The sequence below is a fragment of the Triticum urartu genome, chromosome 3A (assembly GCF_056163025.1).
Source record: "Triticum urartu cultivar PI428250 chromosome 3A, HENAU_Tu73, whole genome shotgun sequence".
Taxonomy (NCBI): domain Eukaryota; kingdom Viridiplantae; phylum Streptophyta; class Magnoliopsida; order Poales; family Poaceae; genus Triticum; species Triticum urartu.
The window spans coordinates 38654823-38671081 of record NC_141875.1 but is presented as its reverse complement, the minus strand read 5'-3'; the positions used below and the strand labels follow the sequence as shown (position 1 = coordinate 38671081).

General features: G+C 46.9%; 1 protein-coding gene across 1 annotated transcript; it reads left to right on the top strand.

Annotated features, from left to right (window-relative positions):
• Nucleotides 1-12549: 12549 nt before the first annotated feature.
• Nucleotides 12550-13650, top strand: LOC147978282 (protein FAR1-RELATED SEQUENCE 5-like). The gene has a single exon (XM_087514696.1). It carries the CDS (start codon nucleotides 12550-12552, stop codon nucleotides 13648-13650), a length of 1101 nt encoding a protein of 366 aa, XP_087370822.1.
• The last annotated feature ends 2609 nt before the right edge of the window (nucleotides 13651-16259 follow it).

Sequence of the window (16259 nt, the reverse complement as noted above, 5' to 3'; positions counted from 1 at the left end):
GGCAGAGCGGCGAAAGGCGGCGAGTCGACAGTGCCGGCGCCAGCGGTGGTCGGGGTCGAGAGAGAGGACAGAGAGAGTGAGGTGGCTGGTCTGGTTCGAACACCGACCGGTACGGGCCACTTGAACGGGCGCGCCGAAACGGCCGTCTCTCGCCGTCTAACGGCGTCCGTCAACAAGCGCCACGTCAGCCCGACAGGCGGGACCCACCTGTCGGATTCGCTGTTTTCTGGGCTAAAACGCAGCGTCAGTGCTCCGCGTTACAGATTAGCCCCATTGTTGGTGGTTTTGTGTGCCCTGCCTCAATTGTGGTACTGATCTGTTACCCTAGCCCATAATGTGATGGTTGCTGGTAAATAACTCTCAACAAGCAGAGTACAGTGGGTACACAACAATGGCCCGGCCCAACCACCTCAATTATGTGCCGCTTCTGAAACACCCAAATTAGCGGATTATTTGATTATGAAGAGACTAGTGCAGATAACTAACATTCTCAAATCAACCCCTAATGGATAAACTCACTACGGCAGGCCAATGCTACCAACTCCTCCAAAATCGTCTCCATTTGAGCCTCTAATCTGCATAGACCCAAATCGGGATTTTTTTTATAGAACCAATCGGGATCTATTTGTGGGTGGTGTGTGTAAACAAAAACAAATTAATCTGTGGCTAGCTGAAAAGCACGGGAGAGGTCTGATATGGGCGCACTTTTCTAGCTCATCTCGATAGTTTCATTTTTGAGATAGATTCGATCACCCATCTGGAGAATATGAGACAGCAACCCATGACCACCCTGCTCAAATGATACTTTCTATGGCAGGTTTCTGCCCGTCTAATACATCTCTTTATGTACTAGTGCAACTTCATCTATCTTGTTCTCCTTAGACGGTAGGCAATGAACCATCCTGAGATGGTGGCCCAGCCATAGGGAGGCGGCAATAGTGTTGCCGCTTGTAGGACTGTATGAACGCTACACCATAAAAGTATCTCTAACAGACAATTTAAAAAGGTCAAATCTATAAAATTTCGGCGGGTTTATGGTTTCAGACCATTTTTTTATCCAGAACAAACGCGATAAAAGTCTGCGGACCCTTGTACATTTTATGGGCCACCGAAAATGCGAGTCTCCAACCCATACTTCTACAGATCCGAGGATGGTATACAGGCCACGAACTGGCTGATTCCGCCGCCCTCTCCCCACGCGCCGCTGTCCGTACCTCCCGTCTCCCGCAGTCTATTTCTCCCAGCTCCAACAAAATTCTGCATTGCAGAAGGATTGAGCGCGTGCGTGCGGCCATGGTTGATTCCATTCGTGCTCGACACGAGGAAGGGGAATAGGATGCGGGCCTGGGGCCAAGCTCGCATGTGCGTGCGGCCATGGCGGGCGAGCGGATGCGGTCCTGGGGCCGGGCTCGTGCACTCGAGGAGCAGCCTCAAACTGCTCCTCCCGAGGCACCAGTTCGCGGCGGCGGTGCGCGGGCAACACTAGCAGGGGCCGCGGTGCGTGGCACTGCGGCGGATAGCGGATGGGCAGCAGGGGATGAGCCAGCCGAAGGGGCAGATGATGGGCGACGGCGGCAGGCCGGAGGGGCAGCGGGTGAGCGGCGGCGGTAGGACGGAGGGGCAGCGGTGGGTCGGGCCTCGACCAGTCTGTGCGTGAGGATAATGAGGAGCCTCATGGGAAGAAGAAGAGAAAAGAAATAAAATATGTAGAAAAAAAGTGGGTCCCGCTGGTAGATGCTCTTTTGCCGAAAAAGGCTTTCGCCCCGCTTTATATATAAAGCAAATCACACATTACAACCGGCCATACAACAGGAAACTGAAAATAAAACGACAGGATACACAACTCTACAGAACAGCTAACAAGCTTCGAAGGATCAGTAGGACATCGAAGCCCACGACGGCTTCAGATCATGTCATCAACGACTGCGACAAGGGAGCAATTCACCGCCGGAGGAAAGCCACACTCTGTCCCTCCCAAGGCCAAACTTGTTGTCCCGTCACTGCCTCCGAAGAGGGCACCCCTGCCCTCTTGTCCTGGATCGAAGGACGCCGCCCCGTCGACAGGCAGAGCAGCTCACCGCTGAGCATGCATGGGCAGGCCAACCAGCAGCCGAGGATAGGACAATAGCCGTGGCGACCTTACCTCTAAAGGACACCCATACATCGCCGTCGTCTCCAGCCAAGACCCAAACGCACACCGCAGCCGCCGAGCATGGACAGTAGTGAAGACCGGCAGACCACCACCACACCGAGCCCCTGACCACGAAGAGCTCCCAAGGTGGCGCCTTCAAGAAGAAAGCGACGCCGATGCGCCGCCGCCGCCCAATCCGAAGATTTTAGGCTTTTGCCCGGGACCAAGAGGCGGAGGGCCAGGTGTAGGTCTCGATGTTGCCCACAAGAAGGAGAACAGCGCCATGGGCGTCACCAACATCGTGACCGGCCTTGCTAGTCAAGGGTTTCCCCCAGCCCAGAGCCCGCACCCACCGCCCCTCTGACCAGCAGAACGGGAGACCCAAAGGGCGCCTAAATCCCGGCCGGACGTGGAGGACAAAGCACCAGTGATGCCACCACCTTCAGATCGGAACCATGCTCGCTGCCGCCTCGCCGCCCGGTGCAGCCAAGGACGGCACCCCGCAGAGCTAGCGCCCCTTCCCGTCGAAGAGGAGGGTGCGCCGTCTCCAGCAGTGGCCGCCGCCACCCACGACACCCGCAGATCGGCCAGATCGGACGCGCCCGACCTAGCCCGCACCACCACCAGATCGGCCTCGCAGCCGAGCCCCAGCCGCCACCACTGCAGGGCCGTGCCGCCGCCTCCCAGCGCAGCAGCTACCAGATCCACACGACCCCGCCACCGGAAAGCTCACCGGACCCGGCCCCCCTGCGAGCGGCTGACCCGCGCCGCTGGGATCCCGACAGGGGAGGGAGGGGAGAGGCCCCGCCGCTGCCAGTGCCGCACGGGCTTTGCTTGGCGGACGCTTACCGGCAGCGGCGAGGAGGAGGAGGGGACGGCGGAAGGGGCCTCTCGCCGGTGGCAGAGATGGGGCTCCCGAGACGCACGCGCGGGGCGCATCGCGGGAGAAGGGGGAGGGATCTGAGTCCTTTGATTGATATTCCCTTACTGGCACTTTTCGGTAGATGCTCTTTTAAGGGCCAGTTTTAGTGTATCTACTTTATTGTGACCATTTTCAGCCCGTAAAACCAGTTTTAGGCATCCTGTATATATGTTTTAAAGGTCGAAGTTTTACGGTGTCTGCTAGGGATGCTCTAATAAGTTGCTAACACCGACATGTCTTCCCAGCTTAGCACAATGTAATCAGTACAATGAAATAGTTTTAACCTTGTGTACACCAAGAGTCTACAACTAATAATGATGTGCATGGTTGAGACTCATGTTCCATCATAACAGAATTAGGCAAGCCATATATATCAGAAAAGATATGGTTCTAACATAAAAGGCGGGTAATAAATAAATAAATAAAAATAGAATACAGGTGAATGCCACATGTGCTAGAATTGAAATGATAAATAAATAAAAATAGAATACATGTGAATTCCACATGCATGTGCTAGAATTGAAATGGTAAATAAATAAAAATAGAATGCATGTGAATGCCGCATGTGCTAGAATTGAAGAAGCGTGAATGCATACAAGTCCATAAATACAGTGATATACCTTCACTCCGGCAATTCCCAACATATGAACATAGGACCCTTCCAAGACTCTTAGTTCTAGTTCCTCCAATACCAGTGGATAGAGATTATACACATGCTCACATAGTACATATTGTGTTGTACATGGATGAATTGTTTAGGTTTGAAGGGCACCAGGAATTTGTTTACCACTAGATTGTCCAACTGGTCAAGCATTTTGACCCTTGAGGCCTCCTTCGTGGGAAGAAATTGGGCATTGTATCCATAATTGGTGCCCATGGTATATCAAACTAATGGCAAGAGACTCAGAGAATGTCATTGGTGCCCATGGTACCCTCCACCAGCATAAGCGTTAGATTGTTACACTGATCTTGTGATGCCTCAACTTGAGTATAAAGCGCTTATCTCTCTCCCATCCCCTTGCTCGACTTTCTCAATTCTCCTTTCTTGCTGCAAACTTTTATCCGAGATCATATCTATAGTTACCTGGAGAGAGTAATCCCTGATAGCATACTGAGACTCGTGTAACACGAGCAGGGCTTCCGAGTTCCGACACACAACATAAAAAAAGGAAGACATATCTCTCTTGAGCTCTTTTACGGTGATTGTATAGTTACGAAATGTAATTTCCTGTAACTCCTCCTTTGATTATTTCCGGCCGTTGATTTTAACATGCCAATTACAGTATTTAATTTAATCACGAAGGGTATTATGGTCCATGGTTTTTCTTGCGAACATTGTGCCTCGCTCGATTAATCCCACGTAACTGTCGTATATCTCCGATCCATCTCACGAGTGCGTAGACGGCGGCGACGGCGTGTGGACCTAGAGGCGACGCCGCCGACACGAGGACCTGGGGCGACCACGCCATCTTGCGAACCGGAGTCGAGGAGCGCCTTCCCAACGCGCCTCCCGAGCCGTTCCTTAGATCGAGCGCCGCGGCGGCTCTCCCAGGCCGTACCATCATCGAAGTCGCAGCCGCTGTGCCGAAGTCGATGGAGACCTGCTCCTACAGCGGCCCTAAACCTTTGTCTTCTCTTTTGGTACATGTTCCTCTAATCTTACTAGCGACGCATTGGTTCTGGGGATTAACAACAGTAGTATAATCCATGGTTAATTGGATCTGTGTTGCATGATTGTATTAGTGGTTACCAGCCCTGCAAACTGATTTGAGGATGAGCAAATAGTTGAACCTTCTAGCTAGCTTCTCGTTGTATTAAGGTTCGCTGGATTGCAAGTGCTAGGGCTAATTTTAGTGGGTGTTTCAATTAGACTAGTACGAATACTAGTGCTCCATGAATTGGGATTGGGCAGATTGCACCCGGAAAAAAACTAATCAACTCGTGAGACAATGGCTAGCTAACTGATGGCTAGTTTCATGCCTACTGTTTACCTTGTTCATTGGAATCAAGTTTCTTATGGTACAGAGAATAAATAAACGACTACAGGGACACATAGTTTTACTTTGTAGAGTCAACCGGTTCGGTGCTCTGTGCTAGTATACTAGCAGCGAAGGTGTTAAATAGTACTCTCTCCGTCCGAAAAAGTTTGTCTTTCAAATGGATGTATCTAGCATCAAGTTAGTGCTAAATACATTCATTTGAGGAACAAGTTTGGGACAAGCTTTTCTGGATGAAGGGAGTAGCCTACTAGCAGAGAAGGTGTTTAATTAAAACTGGATCTTGTAACTGATTGCTGCTGACGAGAATGGTTAATAGGTATATGTATTGTATGTATAGAAAGTTAGCTATAGCTTGCGTAGTGCAAAGTAATTGGTTAATTGCAGTCTAATAAAATGGCTCTGGGACAATGTTAACCGGTGAGAGGAGATACATTGAGTTTTAAATATATATCCATGTGCTATCTTTTACAATATTCTGAGTGTGGGTTAATATATAGGTTTGACAACTTTGTGCGTGAAGGGTGCTTTTTCAGACAACCTTCAGTATCGAGGCAAGTTCATGACGGACCTCTTTCATTGTATGCATGGTTGTCTTGTTGCCTGTGCTTCAGTGTACTTTGTTCTTCAAATTTGGTGTTTCAACAGGATACTTCCAATTTCAGTCAATCTACATGTAATTTTATTGTTATTATTACTTTATAGTTTAACAATTTTCTCTATCATGCAGCTGTTGATACCTCACGGTCTGATAAACTCAATAGTGTCTCTTCTGATAGTGGTGTAGCTTGAGGAAGCAATGCCTTATGGACATGGGGCAAAAGGAAGTACGTAAAATTCCGTGGCCTGCTCGGATTTGAGGATGATGTGTGAGCTTCATGCGTGAGCCTTTTATTCTATACTGTGCCCAAAGCTATGTGTGAGATTTATTTGTGAGATCTAAGCTATGCGTGAGAATGTTGCAATGTCTGAGACCTTAGTTCTTGAATTATGCTCCATTTTCACATATTTTGGTCATTTGAACATATGAAATGCCCACGATGGACTAATGCTAGCTAAACGCTTCGAAATTTTTGGTGGTTGCAACTTTGTCTTCGGCGGCGCTCGGAGAGCGGTCGACGACAATGATCCGAGTGTCCGTTCATGCCACCGCCTATGTTGCATTTTGTTTTCATGCCCAACAATCTTCCTTTGCCCAACCACCTGGATAGCTTTGCGTCACTCCTCTGGACCTCCCAGTTGAAGGAATTGGATTGATTGTCAGGAATCAACGACACGACCACGTTCTTCCCCACTTCAGATCAATGTCCGTCGTGCTATCGATCTCCTTTAGCAGTGAGTCCCCTACCCCTCCTTGGCTTTCTCTCTTCTCCTTCGCACACCTGAATCTATTGCAACCTTCACGAACATCCAGAAGTCCTACATCGTCCTAATGGTGAGTTACGGCTCTATTGCCCGCCACCGCCGATGAAGTCCTCGCTGACGAGCAGCACCTCAGGCCAAGCCACCCTGCCATTTGGCTCCGCCTTGATGAGATGAACTCCCGGGCCGTAGGAATTGTCCTTGGGGGCCCTTCGCAGCACGACGGCGAGCGAGCCAAGCCTTGCGCACTTCTTCAACATGAACTGAGCCGACCCGTGATGACAAAATTGAGCAGTTGCTTAGAGCGCTTCCCACAAACCTAACTCGTGCTCTCCGGTTGCAGGATCGCAAGGACGAACGGTTTCGGATCTGCTCTCCCGCACACTGATGCACGCTGGCGTTCAAGATAGAGTAGACCACGGTGGTAGAGCAAGTTGCGAGATGAGGCAAAACCCTAGGTGTTTTCAGTGTATCTTTGGTCGAGGCTCGTAAATAGTATATATAGGTGAACCAGAGGCGGTATTGTGTTGCGACCACAATCTCAAATCTACTTGGTTTCCAAGTCGAACTTACCGGACAAGTAAACAATGAGCTTGACCATCAAGACACGAAAAAATTAAAACGGCAAAAGGAAGTTCCACCCCTGCAAGACAACGAACCGGATTTTGGTGGACCATTCATGTGTAAGTCATCGGGTCTTCTGTGGCGTCCTGTCTAATTGTTGGTGTTCACAAAAAACTTACCGAGGTACCTTTTCTAACTTTTGGTGTTCTCGTCTGATTTTTGCTTGCGGCCTGTTAGGAATTAGGCATGACCAGTTTAAGTAGTAGAGGTTTTTTCACAGAAAGCTTTATGTAGTAGAGTTATTGAAGGTTCAATCCTCAAATGACAAAATGAAATGAGTAGCAGTCGCTTCCATAGTTGACTCAAATGTATATATCTGCTTGCTGACAGCCTTTCCAGCTTGAAGATCACTGAAGCTGTTTATCATTCTGTAGATATCAGATATTATAAATGAAGTGGTGGAGGCTCATAACCAAATGCTGGACATAGTGGTATGTTGTATCTACTACTTTAACCTTATCTTCCCCCAAAGATCTGAATGTACTCCTGCTGCTATCCTAAGAACACATGCCTTATTCAGGGGAATGACAGATTCATCAAGGGGGTTTCTCTCTGGAACTGTGGACAAATTCAAGATGGTAAGCGGCCGGATTAAATAACTCGCCATGCATCTTCTGCTCGTATTCTCCCGAGACTGATTCATGTTTCCATGACTGTAGGTGTTCAAGACCAAATCGAGCAGAGGATGGGAACCCTCGTGGCCTGGCGTCGTTCCTCGGCTCTTCATACTAGTGTACTACCTGACCAGGTAGAAGGATCCTTGGGTTCGGCGTGCTTGCGGGCCGCGGCCCCGACTCAGCGTCCGTCCACCGCGCCAGGTAACCTGACCTAACCCGGCCGGTGAGGCGTGGGCGTTGCTGCGGCGCGCGAGGTCAAGTCCGGTGTGCCGACGGCCGACGGAGACGACGCGCAAGTCCGGCTGCCGGCTGTTGCTGACCTCGCTGCCGGCGGAGGTGCTCGACGCGCGGCGCAACGTGGTCATCGTCGACGGGCCAAGCAAGGCCGAGCCAGCGAGCCAGGGAAGATGGGCGCCAACAAAAAAACATCGAAGCGACGATCGAGGCTGGATAGGCCGGAAACGAGCCACGATCGATTCATTCGGCAGTTTTGCACAAAAAAAAAAAAACTCTGGTGTGCGAGTTACATATTCCTTTGACACATCTGCCTCTTGAAAAAAAACTGGTCCCACACAAAATATGTTACGGTCCCATCGTTATTTGTAATTTCCCGTAATTTTAATCTTGTAACTCCTTGTAACTTTTATTTTTCAACCGTCAAATTGAGGTGGGTGGACGGCTCCTAAATTCGCCAATCACCGTAATAATTGTAATCTCTCTTCTGGCCAGTTGTGATGCCGGCCAGGAACAAGAGCTACAGAAGCGATATCCGAGCTAGTGATATTCAACCGCAGATAGAAATTTGCCTTCTTCTTTTTTAGCTAGATTCAAAACATGGGCAAAACTCTAGCGCACAAACACATGCACAGATACGAGTGTTGCACAATCGGAAGACATGGGCAGAATCATCAGCAAAATTGGAACGCTGAAATCAAATGAACGACATGCAATGCTTTTCACCCAGTCAATTAATGTATACCAAAGAGCTGGCCAAGGGGGGTGAGCGGAACATGCATATGGAAACTACAGTAACACCACAAAAAGAGATACAATCGCAGGAATGAAATATGTTTTCCTCCACATTTCTTCACTATAGTTAGGTCGTCATATACAGGCAGGAAAACAAAACAGTGATGACAGCACACAAACAAAGAATTTGTATTCCTTGGTAAATAGTACGTATAAAATTGCTACCCATTTGTTAATTTCTCATGGATATAAATAAACCCTTTGTATGATTCATTCAGAACATTCTTTTTCATTTTTTGAACTTATGAGTCTTCAGAACTTGATTTAGCTTCGCATAGTTCTGCTCGCAGTTCTCCGCAAGTAAAATACGGAGTACACAGAATTACCAAAGTTTGAATAAACACGCCAATCCTTTGCCAGAAACACCTGTTCCAGCAGACACTTATACTATACCGTCCATTCAAAAATGTAGTTCGCAACCATATACACATTGCAAACCATATTGCTATGAAACGCAGCTTGTATATTACTAAGGCAAGATGGAATTTTCTGGTTTATGTATTTAGATACACGCCGCGACATTAGAAATTTGGCTAGACCAATGCACACGGTAAGTTTTCCAGACAAGCCAAAACTGTGAAAACCTAAGGTGGGATATGATTGCATCGCAGTGTGTAACATATAAACATTGTGACCATATATTGACACAATTCGACGAGCTCAATGCAAAACGGCAACAACCATTCCTTCACCTAGAGAAAACAAAAATGTTAATCTATTAGTAACCGGATATAGGTATAGAAAAAAAAACATAGTTTATAAATAAGATATGTGTGTGAACTCAATGCTCCTGGCTACATCTCCTAGGACACCTGGCCAACGCTCGCAGCTAGATAATTTTCACCAAAGAAAAAAAATTCGAAATCTCACAAACTAATTAACGAAGAAGATGTTCTTACCCTCTTGAACCATTTCAGTGCAGCAAACAATACAATCAGGCAACATTTAAACTCCATCACATCCACCAGTAACACCTATATTTAGACGCGTAAGAAGTCAGACAATTATGATAATTTTGAGGATAAGACAAATTAACAATGAGTCGTTAGATGAACATAGAAATGTAACTTGAGAAAAATGCCCACTTTCGTAACACATTTTCTACAAATGTTTAATATATCACTTTTTGATACTATCAATATCTAATCAAACATAAATATTGTAAAATACAAATAATATTATAGAAAATGGTATATTTAGCTACCTCTCATAATGAAGAATTAAGCTGACGGTATAAATAAAGTGTCAAGAATTCTTAGAATATCACCGAGCCTGATTAGAGATAAGAAATTCAATTGATTTCTATGTGCTGCAGATGTACTGGTCACTTACAACATGTGCCATTAACTAGTGTAATGAAAAAAACTGAGAAGAAGGTGTCGATGCAATGAGAGTAACTATTATGTGTTGTTAAGACCAATACCAAGTTCAGAACAGATATGGATACCCAATAAAAATATAACTTGTGTTGAGGTTTCAAACGTGGCAATTAAGTTGCTCATTTGACCCATGATTTGTATCTCCAAAAGAGTGAGACAACTTCAATGATAATACAAAAGTAAAGCTACAAGTCCATCTACTCCCTCCGCCCCAAAATAAGTGTCGCCGATTTAGAAAGAAGTTATAGTAACTTGGTATTATAAATCTGCCACACTTTTTGGGACAAAGGGAGTATTTAGCAAAGGGACAAGTGCTAACTAGGCTTTAGTTGATACGTACTTGCTAGTGAAAACTTGCGAAACGCAATACAAGTGTTAGAGCAAAAATGTACAAAGCATTACTTGGATTGGATCACTACAAATGCATTATAACAAAACACGAGCAATCACCTGGTGTATATAAACTTGTGAAAGGATGGCATTCATCCATACGACGGGTTTCATAAAGTTTTCTAGATTGCATTGACTTAAGTTCAACTTTGTAGACACCTCTGTCCGCATATAAAAACGTAACACCATTATCCTCATCATACCCCACTATCTTCATGTATACCGAGGGGAGCCCTGCTACGGTGCTCCCCCCTAACCTAATTTCGGAGGGGTATTTTTGTCCCCGTGAATTTGTTTTTTTCCTGGCCCGCCGCAGCCCAGATCCAAGCCCTGTCTAGCCCTGTATGACCCAGACCGTATACGTACATTACCTTGGTCCGAAAAAAACATCACACGACCCCACATCCACGTAAGACCTGCCGAATCCAATCATTCACGCGAGCAGCTCCATCAATCTCGCGAGCATTGACGCAGCTCCATAAGTCACGTAGTAGATCTCCACCGGCGGCTATCTCGTCGCCGGCGATCTCGTCGGACAGCGGGCGCGACAACGTCGTGAGAGCGATCGCGCACATGTACCGCATCCCGCGTCCCCCCTCTAGTCTCGCTCGCGGCAACATCGAACGAACTGCCGCCGCGCCAGTGGTAGTGGTTAACCTAGCGGAGCGGGTAACCTAGCTACCCGGCGGCGCATGTGATCGTGGATCTTGTTCCGGTAGTGCTGCTCCTCGTGATCTGGGTTCACGTAGCGTCGGTTGCCATCGGCTGTGCGCACCATGGGGATCATTATTTGATGTGGCGGCTAACCTAGGTATCCGGCGGCAGAGGTAATCACAGATCTAGCTAGGTTTTGAGATCGTGCAGTTCCTCGCGATTGAATGTGATCTCGACGGGTGCCGTGGCCATCTTCCTTACTAAGTTTGGCAGATCTGAACGGCCTCGATTGCGGTTGTTTACATAACATCTGTGATCGTGTACTATGTGTTTTATATTTCATCATTGATAATGTTTGCACATGTGATGATACATATTATTGGTTGTAGGAAATGGCGGACGAGGAGTTAACTGATATCATGGTAGACATGGAGTTTGGAGAACTGATGAAAGACTGGATATAATATTGGTCAGATGATGAAAATTCAGATCGTGAAGATCGATCAGAGAATGGGAACGAATGGGACGATCTTAATGCGAGTGGCATTGTCATGTTGTAATTTTTTGGTGGCATCTGACAACATTAAATCTTTTTGTTGAAAATTTATAGATCGATGAGCTTGATGATGATCAGGAAAACAACTCGGAGCTCTCGAATGAAGATTACATTAGTCAGGTACGTAAGTGAAAAGTTTTGTTGGCATGCAAATTGAATTTCTTCTGGAATATTATATGGTAAGTAATTATGTATTTGTGTTGTATTTTTTAGTTCATTTCCGAATGTCATAATGCGTACGACTATTACGGTGAATCCGACGTGGAGACATGCCTTAACGATGAATCTCTAGATGCACCTGGTTCTGGGGAGTCCGAGTCGTCGGTCATCATGAGTGAGGTATGTGTGTAATCAATGTTCTATGGAAGTAAGTAATGTTAAACCATAGAAATCTATTTTCATGGCTGTGGTTTGATTGTGTAGGTGACACAAGATGATGGGGCAAAGAATGTCCAAGATACTGCCAGTGCAGATGATAAGAGGGATATGTTCATGCAGATAATGGAAATGACCTTTACGTCTCACGATGCTGCGTATGATTTCTACAACAGCTATGCTAGAGATAATGGTTTCAACATTAGAAAGAATAATGTCAGGTATAGCAAAACAGAGTCACGTCATATGCGTTACAGGAGGTTTGTTTGTTCAAGACAAGGGAAACGTGACAGCAAGTTGCTAACCGAGGAAGGACACAGCCGTTGGCTCAGAGCCGAGACACGCTGCTTTTGCGAAGCGCACCTGACCGTCAAGCTTGACCAAAAGCGTGGGGTTTGGTATGTTGAAAGTTTTAAGGACAAGCATAGCCATATGTTGGCAGGACCGGACAAGGTACCTTTTCTTTGATCCCACAGAAAAATCAAAGAGTACCAGAAGCATGAGATAATGTCCATGGGAGCTGCAGGGATTAGAATTCATGACATGATGGATTGCTTCATTAGCAAACAAGTATGGTACGGCGGTGTTGGTTTTACCAGGCATGAAATATACAACCTTTGCGCCAAGGAGAAGTGGAAGCTGCTTTCAAAAGGTGATGCTGCCACAGCCATAGGCATCATGGCCAGTAGGAAGCAGAGGGATCCTAGCTTCTTTTTCGAGTACAGGCTAGATAAGGAAGGACATTTGAATAGGATGTTCTGGTGCGACTCCCAGTCTCGTCATGACTATGAGGACTTCGGCGACGTGCTTGTATTTGACAGCACGTACAAGATGAACCGCTATGGTATGCCATTCATACCTTTTGTTGGTCTTAACAATCACCGGAAGACCACTGTTTTTGGTTCTGCCATAGTTTCGGACGAGACCGAGGAGACATACGTGTGGCTTCTGCAGACTTTTTTGAGGTCCATGTGTCAAAAGATGCCTAAGAGTGTTATCACAGACGCCGATGCTGCGATGATCAAGGCAATTCGCGAAGTCTTGCCAGACGTGTGGCACCGTATATGTACGTGGCACATAGAGAAAAATATGAAGATTCACCTCAGTCACAAGTCCTTGAAGGAGTTCCGAAGTCTTCTGCACTACAGCACGTCCACGGCAACGTTTGAGGAGAGATGGCACGCATTTTCCAAAAGATGGCAGTCAGAAAAAACTGTAACATGGTTGAGGCGGATGTATAAGAAGAGGAGACTGTGGGCCGCGACATATCTAACAGAGGGGTTTTGGCTTGGCATGAAAAGCAACCAGCGGAGTGAAAGCCTGAACTCATGCCTTCACCTCCACCTAGACGGTGAAATGACCCTGGTGGATATGATTTTGCACTATGAGAACGCCGTTGTGCGTATCCGTGAAAACGAGGCCCGAGATGACTGCACGGCCTCACAGAGTTTACCGGTGCCAGTTACTACCTCGAGGGAACTTGAGATAACTGCTTCTCACGTCTTCACTCCAGCAAACTTCTATATGTTGCAAGATGATCTTAGAAAAATTGACGGCATGGAGATTGTAGAAATTAAGCTGGGAGACGGATCACAGCAGTACATCGTGGCCTAGAAGAATAACCGGAAGCGCCATTTTTGGGTGGACTATACACCAGTAAATTTCACAGAAACTATAAGGTGCAGCTGCAGAAGAATGATTCGAAAGGGTCTACCTTGCAAGCACATATTCCATGTACTGAAGCACTTGAACATATCTGAAATACCAAAGTGTTTAGTTCTTATTCAGTTCACGAAAGAAGCAAGGTTGGGACTGCCCGCGAGGCGCACAAGCGATCTGTTGGGATTTGGTTGGACTGGGGCTGGGGAAAGAATGAAATATAGCCAGGTCAGTGTTAGCGTCTGAAGCTATGCATGCGGCATGCAAACACCCTGCTTTGTGGGATCAGTTACAAGAGAGTTTGAAGGCTGTGATAGCTAAGAGTCATGAGTATGATCTGCTACAGGAAAATTTGTTGAAGCAAACAAATGACATCAGTAAGTGTGCAGTTGAATATGTGGACGATGGTGAAGGCAACATGATTGAGGTTAAAGATCCTATGAAAGTGTCAAGCAAAGGTGCAACAAAGGAAGATGAGAGCCGCCCTGTCTCAAAAAATGGTAGACCACTCTCTTTTAATGAGTTGAAAACCCGGTGCGGCACTTGCAAATTGGTAGGACACACTAGACGTAGCAAGAAATGCAAACTAAATCAGAAGTAAGTGTTTGTATGCATTGTGGATTATTAAAGTTTGTATCATTCATTAACTTAGCTTGTCTTCTATCAGGTGCAGAAAAGTGGAGAAGGAACAAGAGTAGAACACTTACTTCAATTATTTACTGTGTTAATCGGCCGACTCATACTTTGGCTAAGGTAGCTGTAGGCGCTTGTGTTTCTTTGGTTTGGAGGCTTTGGCCCCCTAATTGTATCCCTAGTGTATTAGCAGACGAGATCCCAGTCTTTGTTTAAATAAAGTAAGATGTTTCCTTGTAAACAAAAATCAATTTTTTTTTACTGTGTAATGACCGGGGCGGGAGGTAGAAAGAATATTATTGTACATTTCCCCTACCCACGTCCGAAATGCCATTAAATAAGTAACTGTACCACTCTCCTCCCCACCACACACTCACCCACCTCCCACGGGCGCCGGTTCGAACTCCCCTCTTATCCCCACCTACAGTAGATCGAGAATACCCTCGCTGGCGACCGCTGCAGCCGCCTCCATGGAGAGAAGCCTCGGCTGGCAGAGAGCGATGATGGACCTCGCCGGCGATGACGAGGGGTGGCGCGAGCAGTTGACGGAGGTGTGCGGCTGGTTCCCCAGCACGGAGATGTTGGTCAACCACGCGCGTGGCCTCATCAAAGTCCTTACCGACGCCGGGAGGAAGCGCGCCTTCCCCTACGGCCGCGGCGTCCCGCCGGCTGTCCTACTCGTGTGGGCAATGCGAGAGGCCACGCTGAGCGACTCCCTTGTTCAGCGCAAGGTGGTGGATGTACCGCTCCACCACCATGATGCTGTGGCCAGATTCAGCACGCGTCACGTCGAGGGCGGACCGCGTCGACGTCGAGCTCACTGTCCCTGCGCCCGTCAGCCCGGACTACCAGGTCTGCCATGTGTCGAAGCCATTGCTGCCGTTCGGCTCTGACGTCATGGAGGACGACGTGGAGGAGGTACTGGTCATCCCTGATGACCATGAGGAGGGCGAGGAGGACGCTGTGCAAATGGTAGCGCTGGTCGCCGTCGAGGGTGGTAAGACAATGCCCATCGACGTCGAGGTCCTTCCCCTCCTCCCTGACATAGTGAAGGTGGAAGAAGAGGAGGTGGCTCAGGATCAGGTGGCGCAGCTGTCCAACAGAACAGTGGTCAATAAGAAGGCTTCTCCGTGTGTGGTGCGCCGCCCACGCCGCCTCAAATTTCTGAAGAAGTGAAGATGGGCACAGTTGCTGAAGCAGGAGGAAGCTGCTGGTTATCTTAAGTTAGGTATGCTGTTATATGTTTCAGCATATAAGTTAACATTATTTTGGGTTTGATGTTGGTTAGGTATGCTTTTATGTGTAAGCATATAAGTTATGCAATCGGTACGGTTTGATCGGGTTCTTTGTGGCTGAAGAACTGAATATCTACTGCTCACCCTAAGTGCCAAATTCAGTTAAATTTCTGAATATTGAATATGTATTGTTGCTTTGCTTCAGTGTTGCATGGAAGCTGCTAGATGTTGCTCCTATGTTGCAACAAGACAATGAACTAGTCTGCTACATAAATCAGTAGTGTTGCTAGGTGATGTGCCCATGTGCATCACATACCAAATATAGAACATGCCAAAAGTGCATTGTCTGTCAAATACAGGACATGCCAAAAGTGCATTGTCTGCCAAATATAGAACATGCCAAAAGTGCATTGTCTACCAATCATGATGGCCCCATGTTATTTATGCTGCAATCTCTGTTACACTTTGCCCATAAACTGAATAGCAAATAATTCAGCATCATTTCATCATGTCAATTACAATGATGTCAATAACTTTATGAACAATCTACTTGCTAACTATGACATCAATCATAATGGTAAGCATGCCAAGATACAGAAGACCTCCAAATCCTAAAATCATATCCCTATAGAGCAATATCTCCTTGTGCATCTTAACCATTGCCCTCTTTTCTTTCTCATTCCTTTTAATTTCAGC